The following is a 19,343-nucleotide window of genomic DNA, read 5'->3' as shown; positions in this document are numbered from 1 at the left end:
ATCCCCTCCAGTGGCTTCTATGCAGAAGGGGACAAGGCATAACCTATGGCATCCTGGTTCCTTGACAGGAGCTGCCTCGGTTAGAACACCTTGGAGACAAGGGCATCGTCATTATTATTACTGATGTTGTTGTTATTATTATTAATATTATCATTATTGTTGTTATTACTATTACTCTTATACAGGCTCAGAGTAGTCTGAGTCCGGTGGCAAAAGGCTGTTTTAAATGACTGTTTTCCAACAGGCAGAATGTACAAAACTTTTACCACAACTTCAGATGGACTCTCGTGAGGGAACAGGGGTTTGTCTTTTTTTTTTTCTTATTTCTGAGTTCTTAACTAATTAGGATGAAATGACATTGTCACACATGGAATTAATTGAATTCTGCCAGTACTGCTTAAAGTCTTTAAAACATTCCTACCTAAATGAGCTCTTTGCTAATATGAGCTGAATTTTTCAGCTCTCCGGGCCAATTTTTGCACAATAAGTAAATGGTATTTATGCACAGGGAGGCCTCAATGTAATGCCCTCTATTGCGAGTTCTAATAAAAGGCTGCTCTGTTTTGGCTCCTTATTAGAACAACACTATAAATAGCCTCTTTGTAACAAGGACTTTTTAAAAAAAATGTGAAAAGTTTTGCTCTAAAACCTCCTGGTGCACATTGTGCCACCATCTGGCAGATCTGGCTTTCAGGGCAGATTGACCTCCCAGCACTCCATTCACACTGGGGTAGCAAAGAGTGCCAGAGATGTAAAAAATACTCAGCCTTGGGAGAAAAGCTATAAGCTGCCTCATGTAAACCAACATTTTTTTAAAAAAAAAAAAAAAGCTGCACAGTTTTGATATGCCTTGGGAAGGGTTCATAGTGCTTATTGAAGCAAAACTCAGGCTGATTTAGTGTCTAAGACCGCTGGACTTAGTCTTTAGATTGGTGTATGTTATGCTTTCGGAAAAGAGACATTGCCTTTTTCCTACATTAGGTTAATTTTATAGGAGTGCTGTTGTGAGCAGTATTGGCTGCAGAGGCACAATTGCCCTTGGAGCAAGACCAGATACATAACTCACTGGAGGCAGAAAAAGAAAGATTTACCTGTGCTGAGCAAAAGATGACCTGATGATCTAACACAGTTTTTATTGAGATCATAACACAGTTAGAGATTATATTTTCTTGCCTTTCTCCTGAAGACCCAAAGCAGTACCATGCCTCCAAAAAGGCTCACTCATCTCTGCTTATTAGCTTCAGAAATAGCACACTCCTTTTTCCTCCATAGTAGTTTGGTTTTTCAAGGCAATCACGTAGCTTTTACTTTTCTCATAGGAGATATTCCTAATGAACTGGCATTTGACATTTTTTCCTTTGCCAATCTGTTTTGTACATCATGAAAAAGCTCTGCTTGCAAGAAATTCCTGGCATATTTTTTCCCATACCTTAGTCTAAGTAACTATTATAACACAGTAAGCATGTTCCTGTAGAGTGACAGGTAGACAACTAGAGCACGGGATGAGTGACTATTAACGAAATGAGGATGATTTCTCAATTTCCAAAATTTGTATTGCTGTTTAATAAAGAGAAGCCCGGGATAAATCACTTGTAGAGTAGATACATTCATCATACTGAACAAGATTGTTGTAAGGATTTGAGAAAACTGCGTATGAATCACAAATTCTGATTCAGGTTATTGCACAGTTATTGCAAGAGAACTGCTGTCTCAGGAGTAATTTTGTTAGCACTGGTAGATACATACTGATTTTTCAATACATGTTGATTTGATGGAAATAACCAGAGGCACTAATCTTGAAGGAGCTGTAAACTACAGCTTATTCCTGGAGCTTTAATTTCTAGTCCAAATACTGCCAAATGTGCGAGCCTCCAGGAGAAAGGTGTACATTGGATGACAAACAGAGTCAAGAGAGGAGGCAGCATGGGCCTCAAGGGATGGCTGGGGATAATCCTGGTCTCCAGCTCTGGGAAGACACTGCTAGGCTGAGCACTAGCCCAAGCTAGGGGAACCACTTTCACTGTGCAGGGAATTTGACTGCTGGATTCCCCTAATGCAGGAGGTGTTGGCACAAGGACTGGTGGAAATGACCACATCTGTAAACTCACCAAAAGCAGGAGGATTCCCACTGTCAGAGGATGGTGGTGCTTTCCAACATTCATGCATGAGGCAGCATGTGTTATGTCCCATCTAAGAAAGGCATTTACCAGGACGTGCAAGCTGCCAAGTACAGCATTCAGAAAGTATAGGTGCTTGAGGATTAAAGCTGCTCATGCAACTGCAGTTTGGACTCCTGCTAACAGCTGGTTTTGATGGCAGACTTAATTACTTGATCAGATAAGGATCTTCCCTGCACAACTGCTGCTGCAAAGGCAGTGCTAGTAGTCAACTGTGCAGACTTTTCTGTCTGCTGAAAATTGAAGGTACCCATTAGTGCTCCAGCTCCATGACATTGCTTCCTATAAGCAATAAATTTTTGTGATAGGGACAACCTTCAGGCAAACACAAGAGGTTCTACTCAGGAAAAAAAAAACGTGTCTGGAGTATTTTCATTTTAATTTTTAAGGTTTTACTATGAGGGAGGCGCACACAATAGGGTAAGTCTCTTAGCAATGTCTTCACCTTAGAAAATCAGCACAGCTCCACTGTAATCACAGTTACCTTAGCTGTCTGATTTAAAACGTACCATGTAGGTACAAGCAACACATGATAAATATTCTAAGTGTTCACCATTGTTGCAAAGCGTTGCCTGTATTGCAGTGTGCTAAAGCCTGTTTCCAGGGAGGAAAAACCAGCATGCAGCTGACAGCTGCTCCCTCGCTGAGGAAATGCTTCTTCACAGGCATCACAACCCTCAGCTAGCTATTTCAAAAAGGAGACGGGGGGCCTTCATCAGAGTTGATTATTGCCAGAAAGAATAAGCTGCAGTCTTATTTTCCTGTTAGTCTGATTTATAAGGGTTTTTCTATTGCCATTTCTTTGCTTGTTTTCCACTGGCCTGGTAAAGTTTGCCAAGCTCAGCACGGCAGGAAGAAGGGACTCATTATTTTGCATTTAAGCTTGATGTTGCTCTCCCATAGCTTTTTCCACATGCTACTACAGAAGATGTTGAATTTGCATGCGATCAAAACTGCTTTTGCAACTTATTTTTATACCTCTTTGTGGCTGTCCCTCTACTTGGAGGGAGAGATAGCATGCTACTCCACTGGACTAAAGTGTGGAGATGTGAATTAATGTCCTCCACCTGATGCAGCTAAGCATACTCCGGTATTACAAGCAACCGCTCAGGCAAGGGAAAGAACTTATCCCTAGTGCAGTCTAGGTCTTGGGCAGTCTCAGTGCCCCATCAAAAAGTAACTCAGTTCAGTCAGCAACACTAAAACCGAAAAGATCTAAACTGAAGATTATTTTCATTTTCAGAATATTGCTGACTGCCGCATCTTCTTCTGTCTCCCTCCCTCCTGCCCAAAATTTTGCTGAATTTTCTTCCAGAGTCTCAGAGGAAGGAGCGTAATCGTGCATAACAATATGGAAAAGAAATTATAGTTATAACCAGCAGACGGCAATCCAAACCCGAGAAAAGAGCCACTTCAGCAAACATGGGGGACAAAAGGTCACTGTTCCTCCATCAACCCGTAGCTACCACAGCACAGGGAGAACACGAACGTATCCTTGATACTTAGCTGCGAGTCCAGCATCAGTCACAAGAGTTCAAACAAACTTTGAGGGCACGAGCTGGGCTTTCTATCAGTTCTGCCGGGCTCTCATCACACTCCTATCGCTGCAGTTATATTGCATAAAATAGGAAGCAAGAATGCCCAGATACTGAAAGGTCACTAGCATGGGGTTTTACCTGAATCGAATGTTAAGTTGCGCTGTGCCTTCAGTCCCACCTCAGAAGTCATTAAAGATTAAAAAAGAAAAAAAGGGAAAGAAAAAAGAAAAAGAAAAAAAAAGGAAAAGAGATAAGTTCGCCCAGCAGTTTCCAGGCAGGATTTATCACATCTTCTTGAAGCACACGTTGAGAGGTTTTGGTGAATCGAGGCCAGGGGGACGGCCTGGGGCTGCCCCCAGAGAGCTGCGCACCGGCCTGCGGGCGCAGGTGTCCCGCTGGCGTGGTGGGGCGGGCCGTGCGGTGCCCGGCGTGGGGCTGGGGCCGTGGGAAGCTGGCGAGCGGGGAAGGGCACCGTGCGCCCCTTCGGCCGTGGTCCCGGCCCAGCGCGCCCGGGGCTTTGCCCGGGACGGGTTTGGGGGCGACAGCGCTCCGCCCGCGGCTCCCGCGTACGCCCCACGCACACACCGCCCCGGCACCTTTCCCCCCAACCGCCCTCCCACACCGTCCCCTCTCCCATCCCCACGGTCCCTCCGGTACCGCCCGGCCCCGGGGCCGGGCCCAACCCGCCGCCTCCCCCGCTCCGCTGTCGGCGGCGGCGGCGCAGGAGCCCGCGGGCGGCGGCGCAGGAGGCGCGCTCGGCGGCCGCCGCCTCCCCGCCCCGCCGCCGCCGCCATGGCGGTGCGGAGCCGCGGCGCTTGGCGGCGGCTGCTGCTGCTGCTGCTCCTGGCCGACTCCACCGCCAGCCCGGCGGAGGAGAGCGGCGGGCGGCGGGAGGCGGGCGGCGGGGAGCAGAGCGAGGAGGCGGCGCAGCCTCACCACGACTCCTCGTACGGCACCTTCGCCAGCGAGTTCTACGACCTGCGCTACCTCTCCGAGGAGGGTGCGGCGGACGGGGGCAGGCGGCGGGTCCAGGCGGGGCGCGGCGGGCTGCGGGGCGAGCCCGGTGCCGGGGAGGGAAGGCCGGGCCGGGCCGGGCCGGGTCGGGCCGGGCGGTTGGTGGCGGCCCGGCGGCGGGCGGTCGTGAGGCGGCGGCGTTCAGCACGAAGGCCAGCGCCCGCCGCCATCTTCCGCCCGGGCGGCCTCCAGCCCTGCCTGCCGCTCGGGGCCCGGGCCCGCGGGGAGCCCCAGGTGCCCAGCGACACCCCCGGGCCCGGGCATCTCCCTCCGGGCGGTGGAACCGGTGTCTGCGGCAGAAGCCAGGGAGGGCGCCGGGGTCCGGGCTCCGTCCCCGTCCCGCTGAATGGGACTGTCCGGCGGTGGCTTGGCGTCCCAGGGGCAAAACCCCTCGTCAAAAAGCTTTCCGGGCTGTTAACTTAAAAAGAAGCCCTGTGTTTTTGTGGTTTTCGAAATGCCCTGTGATGTCTGAAGTGGTAAGAAATAACAGTAGGCGTGTCTGGTTTTTGTGTATTGGGGTTTTTCCCAAGTTACAAATGGCAAAGTGTTTGTGGCTAGGATGCATTGAAACCCGGTTGATTTTCCAAAAAAAAAAAAAGATAAATGAGAAGATAGGATGTCCTGTGCCCAGGCTTGCAGTGATACTCCGCTACAGGCTGCTGTGAATTTTTGCTAACTTCATATGTGTATGCTGGCTAATTTACCCAAGCTCCTGATACATTTATTGGAGGCTGTAATTTGCAGTTGACGGTATACTTTGCATCTCCATTGGCATTGCCAGAAATCTAGGAAAGTGAATCAGGGCTCTCAAAGCTACATGTTCCTGAAGTTGTGTAGGGTCAATGTTCTTGTGTGTTTGCAGATGCTGTAACTAGCTGCAATGTTTATTTCCCGTTCAGTGAAGCATTTTCAAAGGATTTTTTAGTTTCACAGCTAGCCCTCTGTTTTTCAGTTGCCTAAATAGAAGAACATCCTATTAAAATAGCTGTGTTCGTGCAACAGACACAAACTTCTGCAGGCCAAGACAAAAAAGGGTCCATTCGCCAATGTGCTCGCTTCCTCTTTGGTGTACCATGATATAGCATACGGGGGGCTGCTTGGAGTCATACGTCTCACTGTCTGACTCTTCTGGGTCTTCCTTCACAAGTGATTGCAGGTTACAACTGCAGGCAACTCCCTGCTTCGGTGCTCTCTTACCTTTTATTGTAATGCATGTTTTATCTTCCTAATGGAGGATGTATTATGAAGACCTTTCAGTACCCAGTCCTCAAGCTCTGAATCTGGTGCCCTCCATTTATGCTTAATACTGTCATTTATAGCTAAGGCGTTGGGTTTAGTTCCCTTATGGGTTTCCTGGGGGGACAAGGCGTGCACAAAGAGGTAGCTGAGCATAGATCCCTAATTTTTAGGTGACTGCACTACTCCATGTTCCTGCTGCCTTACGTAAACTTTTGCCCTCTGTGTAGCAAAGCCATGCTCCTGCATCCTTCTCCCTTCTTAAGGAATGTAGGAAACCTGTGAAAATTTTTGTTTTCAGTTGTCAGTGTTATTTTGATACCTGGATCCAGGACCATCTGAGCAAGGGATTATGTATGTGACAAAGTTGTCCCTCATCTGAATGGATCAGTTATCAGCAGACAAAGCAGATGCTATTGGAACCCATTCTGTTTAGTATTATTGCCTTTTATTCCTTTTATTGTATTTAGTAATGATTTATTCTGATTATACAGGTTACCCTTTCCCTACTGCTCCTCCTGTGGATCCATTTGCAAAAATCAGAGTGGATGACTGTGGAAAAACTAAGGGATGCTTCAGGTAAGTCTCAGATAAGAATGCAGAGACCTTTATATTTGCAAATGCTGACTGATCACATTGGAGACTTTGGTAAATTTTCCATATTCATTTTAATAAGTGTTTATTATTTAAGAACATGCTTTGTAGTTATGGACTGTATTATTTGAGGACACTAGATTAATTAAGGATGTATATCATAGTTACAGTCCTACATTTATTTCATGTTTCTTGTATTTTCCTGAAGCACTTGCAAAACTGGGGCTAGGAGGGTCAACCGAGTAATACTGTGTGTAGTTAATTGCTTGCTGTAATGTTTAAATACTATACATTCTTACACTAAAAGAGTAATAATTGCAAACAATTAATGGTACTTTGTGTATAGCATAATATGTTTTACTACCATTATAGCAAAATGCGTTGTTTTATTTTTTCTTGTAGGAACATAACTAAGTTCCATTGCAGGAAATGGCAAGGAAAAGTTATATATATTTCCAATTCCATTTAGGTATGGCAAACCTGGATGCAATGCAGAGACTTGTGACTACTTTCTGAGTTACCGTAGAATAGGAGCTGATGTTGAATTTGAGTTGAGCGCTGACACTGATGGCTGGGTGGCGGTGGGATTTTCCTCAGACAAGAAGATGGTAAGACATGTGCGGTTCTTCCTGTTGACAGTGTGCACACTTTTACACGCTAGGGTATAAATGGTTTGTATTGATTTGTCAGAAACAGAGCATATAAGGAAAAACTGACTGGCTGAAGACAAAGCACTGTTTGGTAGCCAGCCTGGGAGCAGGAGCCAGGCCTACTGCCTCCTAGAGAACTGCCTCATCCTTCCTAACATGTCCTTTCCCTTCTTCTTAGAGAACTGCAGCAGTATTGTGGGTCAGCTTTGAGTGTCTGAATGTCATTAGCTTTTTGCCTTTTGGTTAGAAAAGCCCTCAGAGATGAGCCAATTCACGTGGAAATGTTCTATCATGCTTTATCTCAATGTCACTTGGACAAAAGGCACATCAGAAACTAAATAGCAAATAATATTATTCTTTAGTAAATCAACTGTCTTTCAGTGATATAAATATGGCTATCACCATTAAACTTTGGAAATCGTTTTATTTCTTTCATACCTGCATGTTGTTCCAGGGAAGCCACAAATGTGTGACAAAATGAATCCTGCTAGTTTTAACATCCATGCTCTAGAAAGAAGTCTTGTTAAGATTTCTTCTCCCTCTTGTGGATTTATTTGCTTTGTTTTTATGCTTATTCCTATACTTGGTTTTTCATTCGAAAGCTTTGTTTTTCGTTTTGTTTCAATGAGCAAAACAGGAGCATGTACTGTGCAAAATTTAAAAAACATGAACAACAGCTGACTTATGCAAAGATGTTTTGTCTGTGATCCTTGGTAAAATGTTTAGGATTAAAATGTGGTTCATAATGTAGGTGTTCATATACAGAAACACTCCTGAGTGTATAAAACAATGCTGAGCCTATGTTCTAAATCACAAGTCAGAGGATAGGACTGTTTCTTCTACAGTTGTAAGCAGTAGTCTGAAACAATACAGAATTTAGGTGTCCTGGGCAGTTGGGAAGACTTGTGCTGATTTAAGGTGTTTATCAGACCCAAAATGAGAAATAGAAAGAAAATATGAGGACAGATGCTTTTCAGTCATTACCACATATGTTTTAATATGACTGTAAATAAACACAATAGAGATAGGAGTATTAATATTTTGTGTCATAAAGAACAGTCCATGCCACAAGAAACAGTTCGTGTTTTTAATGTTGTGAGGAACAGTTTTACAGCTAAATTTTGAGAATAGTTTAGATGCCTGGAAGTGCCAGGAAAGCACCTATTACGTCTTAGCCCAGGCACACCAAGCAGCATGTTAGGTCTAGGCTTCTGGTTAGAGGAATTAAGTAAGTGTGAAGTAAAAGATTTTGCTTCAAAATTTGCTGCCTGTGTGTTCTAATGCCCATCAGTCAACTGGACTAAACCAGCTGGCACTTGTCTTCCTCTCTTGTTCCCCTGCTGACTTCATCCTTTTTCATAACTTCCAGGGTGTTTTTTTGGTGTCCTGGGATACAGAGGCTGTAATGGTAAAATGATTCTGGGTCACAACAGCTTGGCTGTGAGAAATGGGTTGTGCCTTGGAGGCCCCGATCAAAATGGTGTGGCCTGGATAGCTATAGAAGTTCAGGGGAAAAAAAAAATACTTTGTGTCCTCTAATACATTTTTTTAAGTCTGTGACCTATTTCTTTGTCTCAGATACCATTATACTTTTCCACTTGCGGGCTTTTGTGCCTAGGCAGCATTTTGTAATGTTATTCCATTTATTGGGACTCAGAATGCTTTTTTCTTTTCTTCCATTTTTTTTCCTTTGTGAAAACAGCTCTATTTTTTTTCTTTGTCCTTAAGAACGAGGGATTTATACCCAGACGCATAAAAATTAAACTTGGAAAATAAGTTATGGAGATCAAGGATAGGCTCCAGAAAGAAACTGGAAAGTTTGCCTGCAGCAGCACCGAGGTGCAGAAGCTGTTCAAGCACATATTTTTCCTAGTTGTCCCCTTTTTTCCTCATTTTTGACATATCTTTTACAGATCCACAGAGCAATATTCCCAGAGACCTGACCTGCACCTCTTTCTCTCCTTTCCCTATAACAAAGGACTGAGGGATGATCACACCAGCAAGCATCATGTCTACCATCAACACAACATAAAAGAAAGTTTAGTGTTGGAGAAGTAGGACCTGTATTTAATATGGCACCAATAATTCTGGCAGTGATACTCAGTAAAATGCCATTTGTCCAGCTTGGGCAGTATTTTAATGGCTCTTGGTGCCAAGGCTTCTATGACAGAGTGCTCCTAAAATTAATGCTGAACCCTGAGTGATACAGTGCTTTACTACTTGGGCAGTGACCTTGAGTAACTTTCTAGCAACTGCTTTTTATATTTCTATGAATGACCTCCACAGACAATTGTCGCCCTCTGGCTGTTGTTTCTTTGCTTGATTGTAATGCCTGGTGGGTGTTTATATTCTGTGAAGAAGAACATATTTGTTACTCTTTTCTTGTGTCTTATGGTGTTCTAGACTCTCTTACTACATGTTGAACATTTTTTATTTTCTCTCAAGAGATGTAAGAAGTGCTATTCCCTTAAGTGAACATGAGAACAGATTAGAAAAGACTGTAATTTATGCTATTATTTGCCCAGATTGAGTAGATTCATATCCTCTATTTTACTAAATTATATTGGATTTCTGTCCATGATTTTATGCAGTGGACTTTGTACACATCCAGGATTCGAGACTGCCAGCTTTTGTGAAGCAGGATCCCACAACTTCACAAATTATGAAAGAAAACAGCCTTCCACTGATCCATCAATTGTGTGATGTCAGGATGATATCATGTGTTACAGATATGTTAGGTAAAATAACTCTTAGAAAGATCCAAAACAGAATTCAGAGATAGTAAGGGTAAGTAAATATTACTGTCCACTTTGTGCTTTTCTATCTGATTGAAGATACATGCTTAGGGAAACAAATATTTGTGTATATGTAACTTAGAAAGAATGAGAGCCCGAGGTCTTGATTAGTTTTTAATAATTCAAATTAGATACATAAATGAGGAAATGCTCTGAGACACTCTTGTTTTTCTTCTACCAATATGTTTTTACCACGCAGGGAGGAGATGATGTCATGGCTTGTGTTCATGACGATAATGGAAGAGTCCGAATACATCACTTCTATAATGTCGGTCAGTGGGCTAAAGAAATCCAGAGAAATCCTGCTAGAGATGAAGAAGGAGTTTTTGAGAACAACCGTGTAACGTGTCGATTCAAGCGTCCTGTGTATGTTCCTCGAGAGGAAACCATCGTAGATCTGCACTTGAGTTGGTACTACCTGTTTGCTTGGGGTCCAGCAATTCAGGGTGAGTTGATTTCTGTGCTTCTGACTGACCTGGGGCACCAAAATTGTTAAATGTCTTTCAATTACAACATTCTTACTAGACCCCCTTTTTAAAAAATGAACTAAAATTCTGGCAGCCTGAGGCTTATAACAGATAAAAAGGAAGAAAAAATAAATAAACCCTACCTATCACGTTGTCTTCACTGTGTAGTTGTTTTCTCCACTCCCCAAAGATAAATTTAGGTAAGGATAATTCATAACCACATGTTTTGAATTCCTTTGAAGGATGTTTATTGTGTACTTGAATTTTGTTTGTTTTATTCAGAAGTTTAATTTTAGAAAGCAGAGAAATGACCCTACTTACTGACAGTGTAATATTGCATGCTCCTGTAGGTTTGAAAATTACTTGGTTTTCTATCTGTTTCTTTGGTAGAGTTACAGCATAAATGCATCTGATGTTATTTCTTTCTGTCCTTACCTACTGAAGGTTCTATAACTCGTCATGATATAGACTCACCACCTGTATCAGAGCGTGTTGTCAGTATTTACAAGTATGAAGATATTTTCATGCCATCAGCTGCCTATCAGACCTTCTCTTCTCCATTCTGCTTGCTCCTCATTGTTGCACTGACCTTCTATTTATTGATGGGAACCCCATGAGCGATGGAAAATAGAAAGAAATTGTCAGTGGAAGTTTCTCAGGATGGACGGCTATATGGATGGACCTTGCATTTTTCTATTGGAATTTGTATCACACCACCATCCTCATCTAGCTGCTTTTGAACATAGCTAGCTTCTCAGAAGAATGAAATAATCATCTCCTTTAAGTGGCAGAGTGGTGACAAATCATTTAAGAATAATCAGTGAACACAATGGAGAATATTTTCAGTGTTGTGGTGACTTGCTTAAAGAAAAGGAGACTTTTGTAAAATCAATGTGCATGTGCGTATGTATGTGTGTCTGGAAGGGGTGTCTGTATGTGTCTTTAGGTAAATTTAATGATGAACGTTTTATCACATAATAAAATTGCCTTCCAAATTGCTCCCCAAAAGCAAAATTGGGAAGACATTATAATGCTATTTGGTACTTCTGGAGCAGACAGCACAACTCTAAGTGCAGTTTGTGAACTTAAGATCAGGATACCGACACAGTATTATAAAACCTGCCCTTCAGTAATGGGCAGTTCTCCTACTTTTTAAATATATTTATCAAGTCCTACTTGCTCTGGTACTTTCGAAAACTGAACTTGCATAATCTAGCATTTACATGATTTTTTTTTTCAATGGAAAAGAAGTGATGAATGTCTTTATAATAACAGTGTTTCAACAGCCTTCTTGAAAGAAATGACTACTTCTTTTTACGAGTGAAATATAAAGTTATTTAAACAAGGGGAAAGGAGAATACAGTAATATAAATTGTCCATACATAGAAAAAACAGGTGTAAAACATAGAGAATATGGAAGTTCCCAACAACCATAGGACATTCTCCCAATAGATTAAATAATTTTTTTCTCTTTTTATGAAAAAACAGTAATATTGCTGACATGTAAATATATTTTTAAGCAGTTGCATAGTAGTAATCTGTTTTTCTGTGTTGTATGCCTGTATAGCCTGTTCATGTTGCAGATGAATATGGGCAGCTGGTGTTAACTCACAAAGAAATGGAAATGGAATTTCAATTTTTATGTAAGGAAAGACAGGGATTAATAAGAAGAGCAGTATCTTTAGTTTCATCAAACCATTGCTAAAATGTAGTTACTGTAGAAAAAGATGAGCTAAAGAGTAAATACATTAGATTTTTTAAATCACCAGTAAATATTACTAAGATAAGTGCTAAATGTTACTGGAATGGAAAGTGTCAAAATGTATTTCTGAGCCATGGAATATTATGAAAAACTTTGAGTCCTCGTAGGGAATTTCTGTTCTTCACCCAATGGGAAGTGTATGATGCATACATGTGGAGCAGTAAAATGTGCTAAGGTAAGGTTGCTCATTCACTTCCCAACTTGCAATGAAATTCTATTTAGATAGAATTAAAATTTAAATTGTGCCAAAGTTCTATCTGAGGTGGTACACTTGAGAACTCTGTAACATGGGATCTGGTAAAGTGTGTGATGGACCTCCTATTATACTTATTGCTGCATAGAATGTAAAATGATTAACTGGCTTTGTTGTGTTTGCATCATTATTCACAGACTAAAGTTTGTAGACTAATTCTTTTTAAGCTCAGCATTCTTCAAACCTATGCTTAAAGTATATGAATAAGAATTGAAAAGCAATTTATCTCCACCACACACACTTGATCGCTATTTCAAAAGAAAGATTGCTTAGTAATATATGCTTTCATCGATGTCTTTAAGGATTTGTTCACTTAAAATTGCTGGACTAGAGTTCAGGGTGGGGAAGATAAATTCAGAATGAAATGAACTTTGAAAATGCATCTAATAGCTTTACTTAGTATAAATTACTTCTCTCAGTTTGGATGACCTACTAATCATCTGATGAAATATATAGTAGAGACCGCCTAATAAGGAAGGTCTGCTATGGTCCACAATGGCTGTAAAATTTAGTCTTAAGATTGGCTGAAGCAGAAAGCCGAAGCCTCGAATAATGAATTTTATATTCAGCAATCAAGTGAAGAAATCATTAGGGCAAATTATTTCTCCCTTATGGTAATTTGTAGGTAGCTGAGATACTGCAGTTCTTTCTCAGAGATCACAGCTATTTAAAGTAGCCTCAGGGTTGCTTTAGTTTATGGCCTTGTATTTACTGTTTTAGTTTCAGATACCTACCTGATTACCCACTAAAGGGCCAATCTAATAACTGAAAGGTACTGAAGTAGAATACAAACCCATTTTGGCTCCACTTTTCTTTAATACAGTGCTGGATTTAGGATATCCTGCTGGACGCGAGCACAGAGGGTTGTTACAATGACAATAGTAACTGAGATAAACTTGCAAACGCTTACATGGAGTCAGGCTCTAAAGCAACAGCAAATTCAGAACAGAGACAGAACTGCTTAAGGATGGGACTGCTGCAAAGTATAAACTGCTTCAGTCTTCCGTTGTACCCATGTTTTCAATTAGGGTAAAAAATAAGGTTTTTTTTCTTTACTTTTTCAGCTGACTTGTCAGTGTGCTGCCTGATGTTTTTGTCATCATATTTTCTGTTGTTGAAGTACTAGCAACAATGTGCGCTTCTATAAAGACTTTCACCCAAGCTTCAAAGTACTTAATTAGCACTAATTAAGTATTGCTAATCAAATGGGAGGAAATATAAGGTGGCAACAAGGAGCAAGCAAGCTATTCTTTGGCATTTCAGCTGATGGTTGAGTTTATTACTGAGTGTGATTGTTGCTCTTCAGAGTGGGAAAAGCAGGACTATGAGAATCAAGTTGACAATGAAGGTACAAGTGTTCAGAAATTACTAGTTGGGAAGAAAAAGGCTATAAGAGAAATGAAAAGCCTTTAACTCAGTGATATTTAACTTTGTGAGATATTTGGTAAGCCTTAACATTTGAGTGGGTTTAGTGACTTGTCATGGAAGGTATTTTGGTTTTGATGTGATTTTTCTTTTTAACATGGAAAAGCAGGATTGCTCCCTGTTATACAAAGCTGCTACAAATCAACTTTCTTCAAAGTAATTTTAAAGTGATTCTGGCATTTCAAGTATTTTTTTTAATAATTTTTCTAATGAGCAAGTATCAACACAAACTGAAGAAAAGGCTCTGGCTCCTTTTCCAAAGGAGAAATTTCATTCTCCAAACCATTTTGAGTTTCCCTATAGTGACTACTAGCAAGCAGCTGTTAAAGAATGCATTTCAAAAGTGCTTTTGTTTTGTGAATTACTTGATTAAAGGTGACCTAGTACAGAGGCATAGTGTTTAGACAGAATATGTTTAGAGTATGGTGTCCTTTGGAAATTTAACTTTAATTGTTAGTTAGAAAGACAGGACTGGCAAAGACCATAAGGAATTAATTAACGTCCTTGAACATGGTCTTTCCATGCAGAACAAAATTCAGTTGTGACCACTGCTTGTTACATTAACTGTGTTATCACCCTTGGCTCACTCTGTCCATTGTATCTGGAATGTTTTATACTTAAAGTTTGTTAGTTAGATGGAGGAGAAATTGGCTGTTTATGTTGTGATAGTGCCTATTGCGAAGCGACATTGCTTTTTGACTGTAGTGTCTGACTAGTACCCTGTTACAAATAATAAGCTGGGCCTGAAATTACATTCTTAGTAAGCAGGATAGGAAAAAGAAGGGGAAAAAAATGGAAAAGACAGACTTCTGAAAATCCACTTTTTTGGTCTCTGCAATCAAATAACAATGTCTATTTTCATGTATAGGTGAGATGCTTTTAGATGCTAATTGATTCCCCTCTCAAAAAAAAAAAAGCCTAGCTGATTTGATAGTCATTGGAAACAGGGCAATGCTTTCTCCAAAACTTTTATTATAAGGGAAATACTCTGGGTTTGAAAGAGAACATATTGATGAGAGAAGTTTGAAATCCCTCTGTGGCCTTCTTGTCCTTCATTGGTTTCACAATATTTGGATAACAAGTAAAAAAATACTTATGGTCTCCCTAGTCTGAGGAAACCCCCAGATTGGGTTAAAAGTTGTCAAAGCCGTGTTTGGCACTGACTTTTCCAGTCTGTGACACAGGGATTAGAGAATGACTGGAGCATGGTGTACATCAGCAAACCCAGGTTTTGAAGCTGGCTTTGGGCACCACCATATCCTGGGTCTGAACCAAGGAGAAGAGCCCTGATACTGCCTCCATCTACTCAATGGCTAAATGGAAATGCAAAATGGAAATAGCCAACAGCACAACCCATGTGAAACCAAATCATTTAAATATGTGTATCTTCTTTTGCCAGACCATGGATGGTGTTCTTACTGTGAGTGTTTATGCCTAGTCTCCCTCTACCATGCCCCTGATCAGTAGCTGATGTCCTGTCCCCGTTTCCACAGATGCCTTGTCCTGTTCAGCAGGGTGATGCAGAGAAGTCAGCCCAGCTGTGAAGAAGAGTTAGTGGGTAAAGGAGGACTGACAGCTGCCTTCATGACTAGCCAGGTCGCAATTAGAAACCTGTGTCATTGATGATACTCTAGTTACCCGTAAGTAAATGAGAGCTGTAAGTTTAAGGCATGTCTCCCTATTTTTTGCTTATTTTCTCCTTCCTTACTTTCTCATAGCTCCAATGCATCAGTGTTTACAAAGAAGCAAATTATTCTCCTTTTAGAGAACAGACCCTCTGTCTGGTCTTTCTCATCTCTTCCAAGATCACTGGGAGTTTGCACCATGCAGTACCCTAGAGACAGAATTAAAGCTTATATGCAAACTTTGTGACTTTTATTAGCATTGAATTGCATTTTGTAGCTCCGTGGTTTTGTTGGTTTGCCACGCTGATGTGTAACAGATGTATTTTCTTTCACCTTTTTTTTTCATATATATCTCCAAATAGTTTCCTCACAGAAAAGTGTTGGGTAATAGTGGGTAATAGCTTTGGTAGAAGGAAACGTGTGTTTCACGGAATTACAGAAGGTCTAATATCACTCATTTTCAGAGATATCTACTGTGAGAGTGCTAGTATATGATGTATAACTGGTCTAGAGCCTTAGCTTTATGATAGAGATAGAAACACATTTAGCTATTATAGTTGTTTTGGTGCTTCATGAAGCTGTGTATGTACATAACTCGCATGAATTGGCACCCTCCATTTCAACCCTGACTCCACAGCCTGTAATAAATGGGCAGAGCAGCCTACTTAGGTGCTACACAGTGAGGCACAAGTGACCTCAAACAGTTTGGGACAGGAGAGTGGAGACACTGTTTGTAGGGCTGAATGACAAGGTTTTGGCCTGTTTCCTATTTTTGCGTGAGTTTATACTCGGCAGAGCACATCTGGCACTTTTAATTCACAAGCAAATATTACTTGATGTGAACAGAAGGAACAGAATCTGATGTTAATGAGAATTTAGCTTTTCTGCAGGTCCCAGCTGCGTAAGGGCTGATGTGGGCAAAGGTCACGTGGTGCCTTGTGATGTGCACTCCCATCAGACTCCAAGGCATGAGCCAGAGGCTTCATCTTGCCTTCAGAGGTCATGAAAACCTGTCAAGACCCTGTAGACAGTAGCGACAGCTGTTGTGTATGTACCTGCTCACTGGCCATTCTACAAACTACTGCTGCAGCCATTGGAGTATCAAAAGGTGGAGGCTCTACATGTTTTCTTACCAGCTTTTGTTGCACATCATCTATTTCACCAATTAAATTTCATTATCAGTATTTCTGTAGCATTAGGGCCTAATGTAGGTCTCACATAGTATGTCCAGTACAGGTATTGATCTAACTAGGAAGTTTTGAAGAAAATCTCAATTTCCTTAGTACAAAAATTAACCTTTTTTTTTTTTTTTTTTTTTGCCATATGTCAACTTTTTGCCACTGTTTTTTTCTTATCTAGTTATTTCTGTGTAAATTCTATGTCGAGGTATCTGATTTTTGCTGATACAGAGTAAGATCAAGGTAAAACAGGTTTAGAAAAATAAGGTTTATTAGTATGAAATAATCACTTAGGTAACTTCCATTTTGTTGATTTTTTTTTTTTTTTTAAACAGTGGGTTTGGTAAAATTATGTATCCTGAACTTGATTATTTAACTTATATAATTTGGGCTCTGATAGTGAGGCAAAAGCAATGTAATTTTGAAGTATCAAGGAGGATGTGTGCAGCTTGTGGAGTTGATAGGTGTGAAAAAGCAGACTTAGAAGACATTACTTGCTTTGAAAAAATCTGTGATTGGAGTTGAAAATAGCAATGAATCTGCTCTAAGGAAAGGGATAGATTTTTTTTTTTCTCCCCTTGGATTGCTGAGTAGTTTAAATTGCACTCATAGAATCATAGACTGTGTCAGGTTGGAAGGGACCCCTGAGGATCATCAAATCCAGCTCCCTGCTCCTTGCAGGACTACCTGATACTAAACCATGTGACCAAGAGCATCATCCAGATGCTCCTTGAACTCTGTCAGGTTTGGTTCTGTGACCATTTCCCTGGGGAACCTGTTCCAGTGACCGACCACGCTCTCAGTGAAGGACTTTTTCCCAATCTCCAGCCTGAACTTCCCCTGACTCAGCTTGATAGTCATTCACACCTGTTGCTTTTGCCCCATTTCTGTGTTTCTTATCTAAGTAGGAATGTTCTTTCAAACTGACATGAGGTTGGGATACTAGCAGGACTTCAGAGCCCATGTTTTAGAACAGCTGCTGCTTTGTATAGGTTAATTTTGATCTGCAATTAGAGGCTATTTAGGAATGACCTTACAAGGTGAACTTTTATGTGGCACTCTTAAGAAACTTTCTGTAAAGACTAGAGTGTTACAAAATTACCTGGTAACAATACTTTTCTGAGCTGTTTCAAAATGTTACTTCCTCAAATTCACATTTACAATTTTTAAAGAAGTAATGGTATTTTTCAAAAAGTGCTGAGCAGCTGCAAACCTGTTATGTCTCCAATGCGTGCTCAGAGCAGTGAACGTTTCATGCCAACTAGTGATTGCAACACATCGCCTTATTTAGTTTTGCGTCTCTCTTAAGCTTGACATCATTGAGTTCAATTTCGTAAGATGGTGTTAGTAGAAAACTAAATAAAGGAACAATCCACTTAAGTTGCGTGCCAAGGAATGAAAATATGCATGCTGATTTTTTTTCATAAGTGATCTGCAAAGTTTAGATTAACGAAAAATGTTCTTCCCAGAATTAATATTTAGGCAGTGTAAATTTGTTGAAGGTATTTTTCTGTGTGTGTAAGTCTGAGAATTATACAGAGCCATTTAACAGCAAATGGATAGACTCTGCTTTGGAGATAAAATAAGACAAAACACAGGCTCCTAGCTGATTTTTTTTTTGGCAGGGGAGTGGGGGGCATGGGGCACACAGAGTGGTCCAGAAGAATCTACAGAAACCTGACATGTTACCTGCTAGGGTATTATGTTTGCAGTTTTTATATACTAACCTTTTGTCAACTTCTTTAGTGCAAAAATTAGCCTCACATTAATGTTTTTACAGTATTATTTACATTTTTTTCCAAACAAGATGAAATGAGGTTAAGTTCAGTAAGTCAAGAAAATACTCTTGTATAAAGTATTAGTACAATAGGAAAGGAAGCACAGATGCTATATTTAAATCTAGGAGGAAAAAAAATCTTATTAAGTACAAAACATGATATCTACTTCTGAAATATTGGACTCACATGTAAAGCAATTATTTATTTTTCAGTTTTTCACAGTTGCTATTAACCCAGTGATAAAAATTAAAAAAGAAAAAATTACCACAACAGGTCCTCTCTAAAGCTGGAAGTATCATGCAAATCTTCACACAATCAAAGATTAAATTCCCAACCTATTAACTAATTAGAAAAATGGAATGGTTGGACCCTGATATGTGTGTGATGTTCCAAGCGTTTATTTAGGCAGATCGGTTTTGTTAGTATGTTTGAAGGACCATGAATTTTGTTTAGGTTAAAACAGATGCTTGGTATTCCTTGGTATTTCTGACTAATATATCCTGAGGTCTGGTTTGCTTTAACCTCTTTGCAAGTAAGCAGGCTGTCGTAACTATGTTAACTCTCGCTGCTTTGTTTTGCATTACATGAAGTGAAATGGTTGAACCTGAAGTGTTATCTCTACCTTCTGGCTTTGTTCAGCGGTCTCAAGACTAATATATAGATAAAACTTTAAAATAAGCAACTTGTAACTACAGCGCTTAGTGGCCTTCTGCATTCTTTATGCCAGGCTCTGTTCTGTATGCCAATACCCAGCATCCATGTAAAGGCCACAAACATTTGGTTGTGTAGGAGTGCAGAACTGGGGTTTTGTAGTTCAGAGAAATCATCAAAATACTTTGTATTTATGCACT

At 40.8% G+C, this 19,343-nt stretch overlaps 1 protein-coding gene across 1 annotated transcript; it reads left to right on the top strand.

The window, feature by feature from the left end:
- The first annotated feature begins 4,423 nt into the window (after positions 1-4,423).
- On the top strand, positions 4,424-13,647 carry FRRS1L (ferric chelate reductase 1 like). The gene is made up of 5 exons (XM_065052828.1): positions 4,424-4,715; positions 6,460-6,544; positions 7,029-7,167; positions 10,204-10,450; positions 10,916-13,647. Exons 1-5 carry the CDS (start codon positions 4,508-4,510, stop codon positions 11,086-11,088), a joined length of 852 nt encoding a protein of 283 aa, XP_064908900.1. The 5' UTR covers positions 4,424-4,507; the 3' UTR covers positions 11,089-13,647.
- The last annotated feature ends 5,696 nt before the right edge of the window (positions 13,648-19,343 follow it).

Source organism: Columba livia, chromosome 2 (genome assembly GCF_036013475.1).
Source record: "Columba livia isolate bColLiv1 breed racing homer chromosome 2, bColLiv1.pat.W.v2, whole genome shotgun sequence".
Lineage (NCBI taxonomy): Eukaryota > Metazoa > Chordata > Aves > Columbiformes > Columbidae > Columba > Columba livia.
This window is presented reverse-complemented; position numbering and strand designations above follow the sequence as displayed.

Coding starts and splice junctions, on each gene's coding strand:
- FRRS1L (XM_065052828.1), top strand. CDS start 4,508: ATGGCGGTGCGGAGCCGCGGCGCTTGGCGGCGGCTGCTGCTGCTGCTG. Junction 7,168..10,203: donor TTTCCTCAGACAAGAAGATG/GTAAGACATGTG, acceptor TTTACCACGCAG/GGAGGAGATGATGTCATGGC. Junction 10,451..10,915: donor TTGGGGTCCAGCAATTCAGG/GTGAGTTGATTT, acceptor TACCTACTGAAG/GTTCTATAACTCGTCATGAT.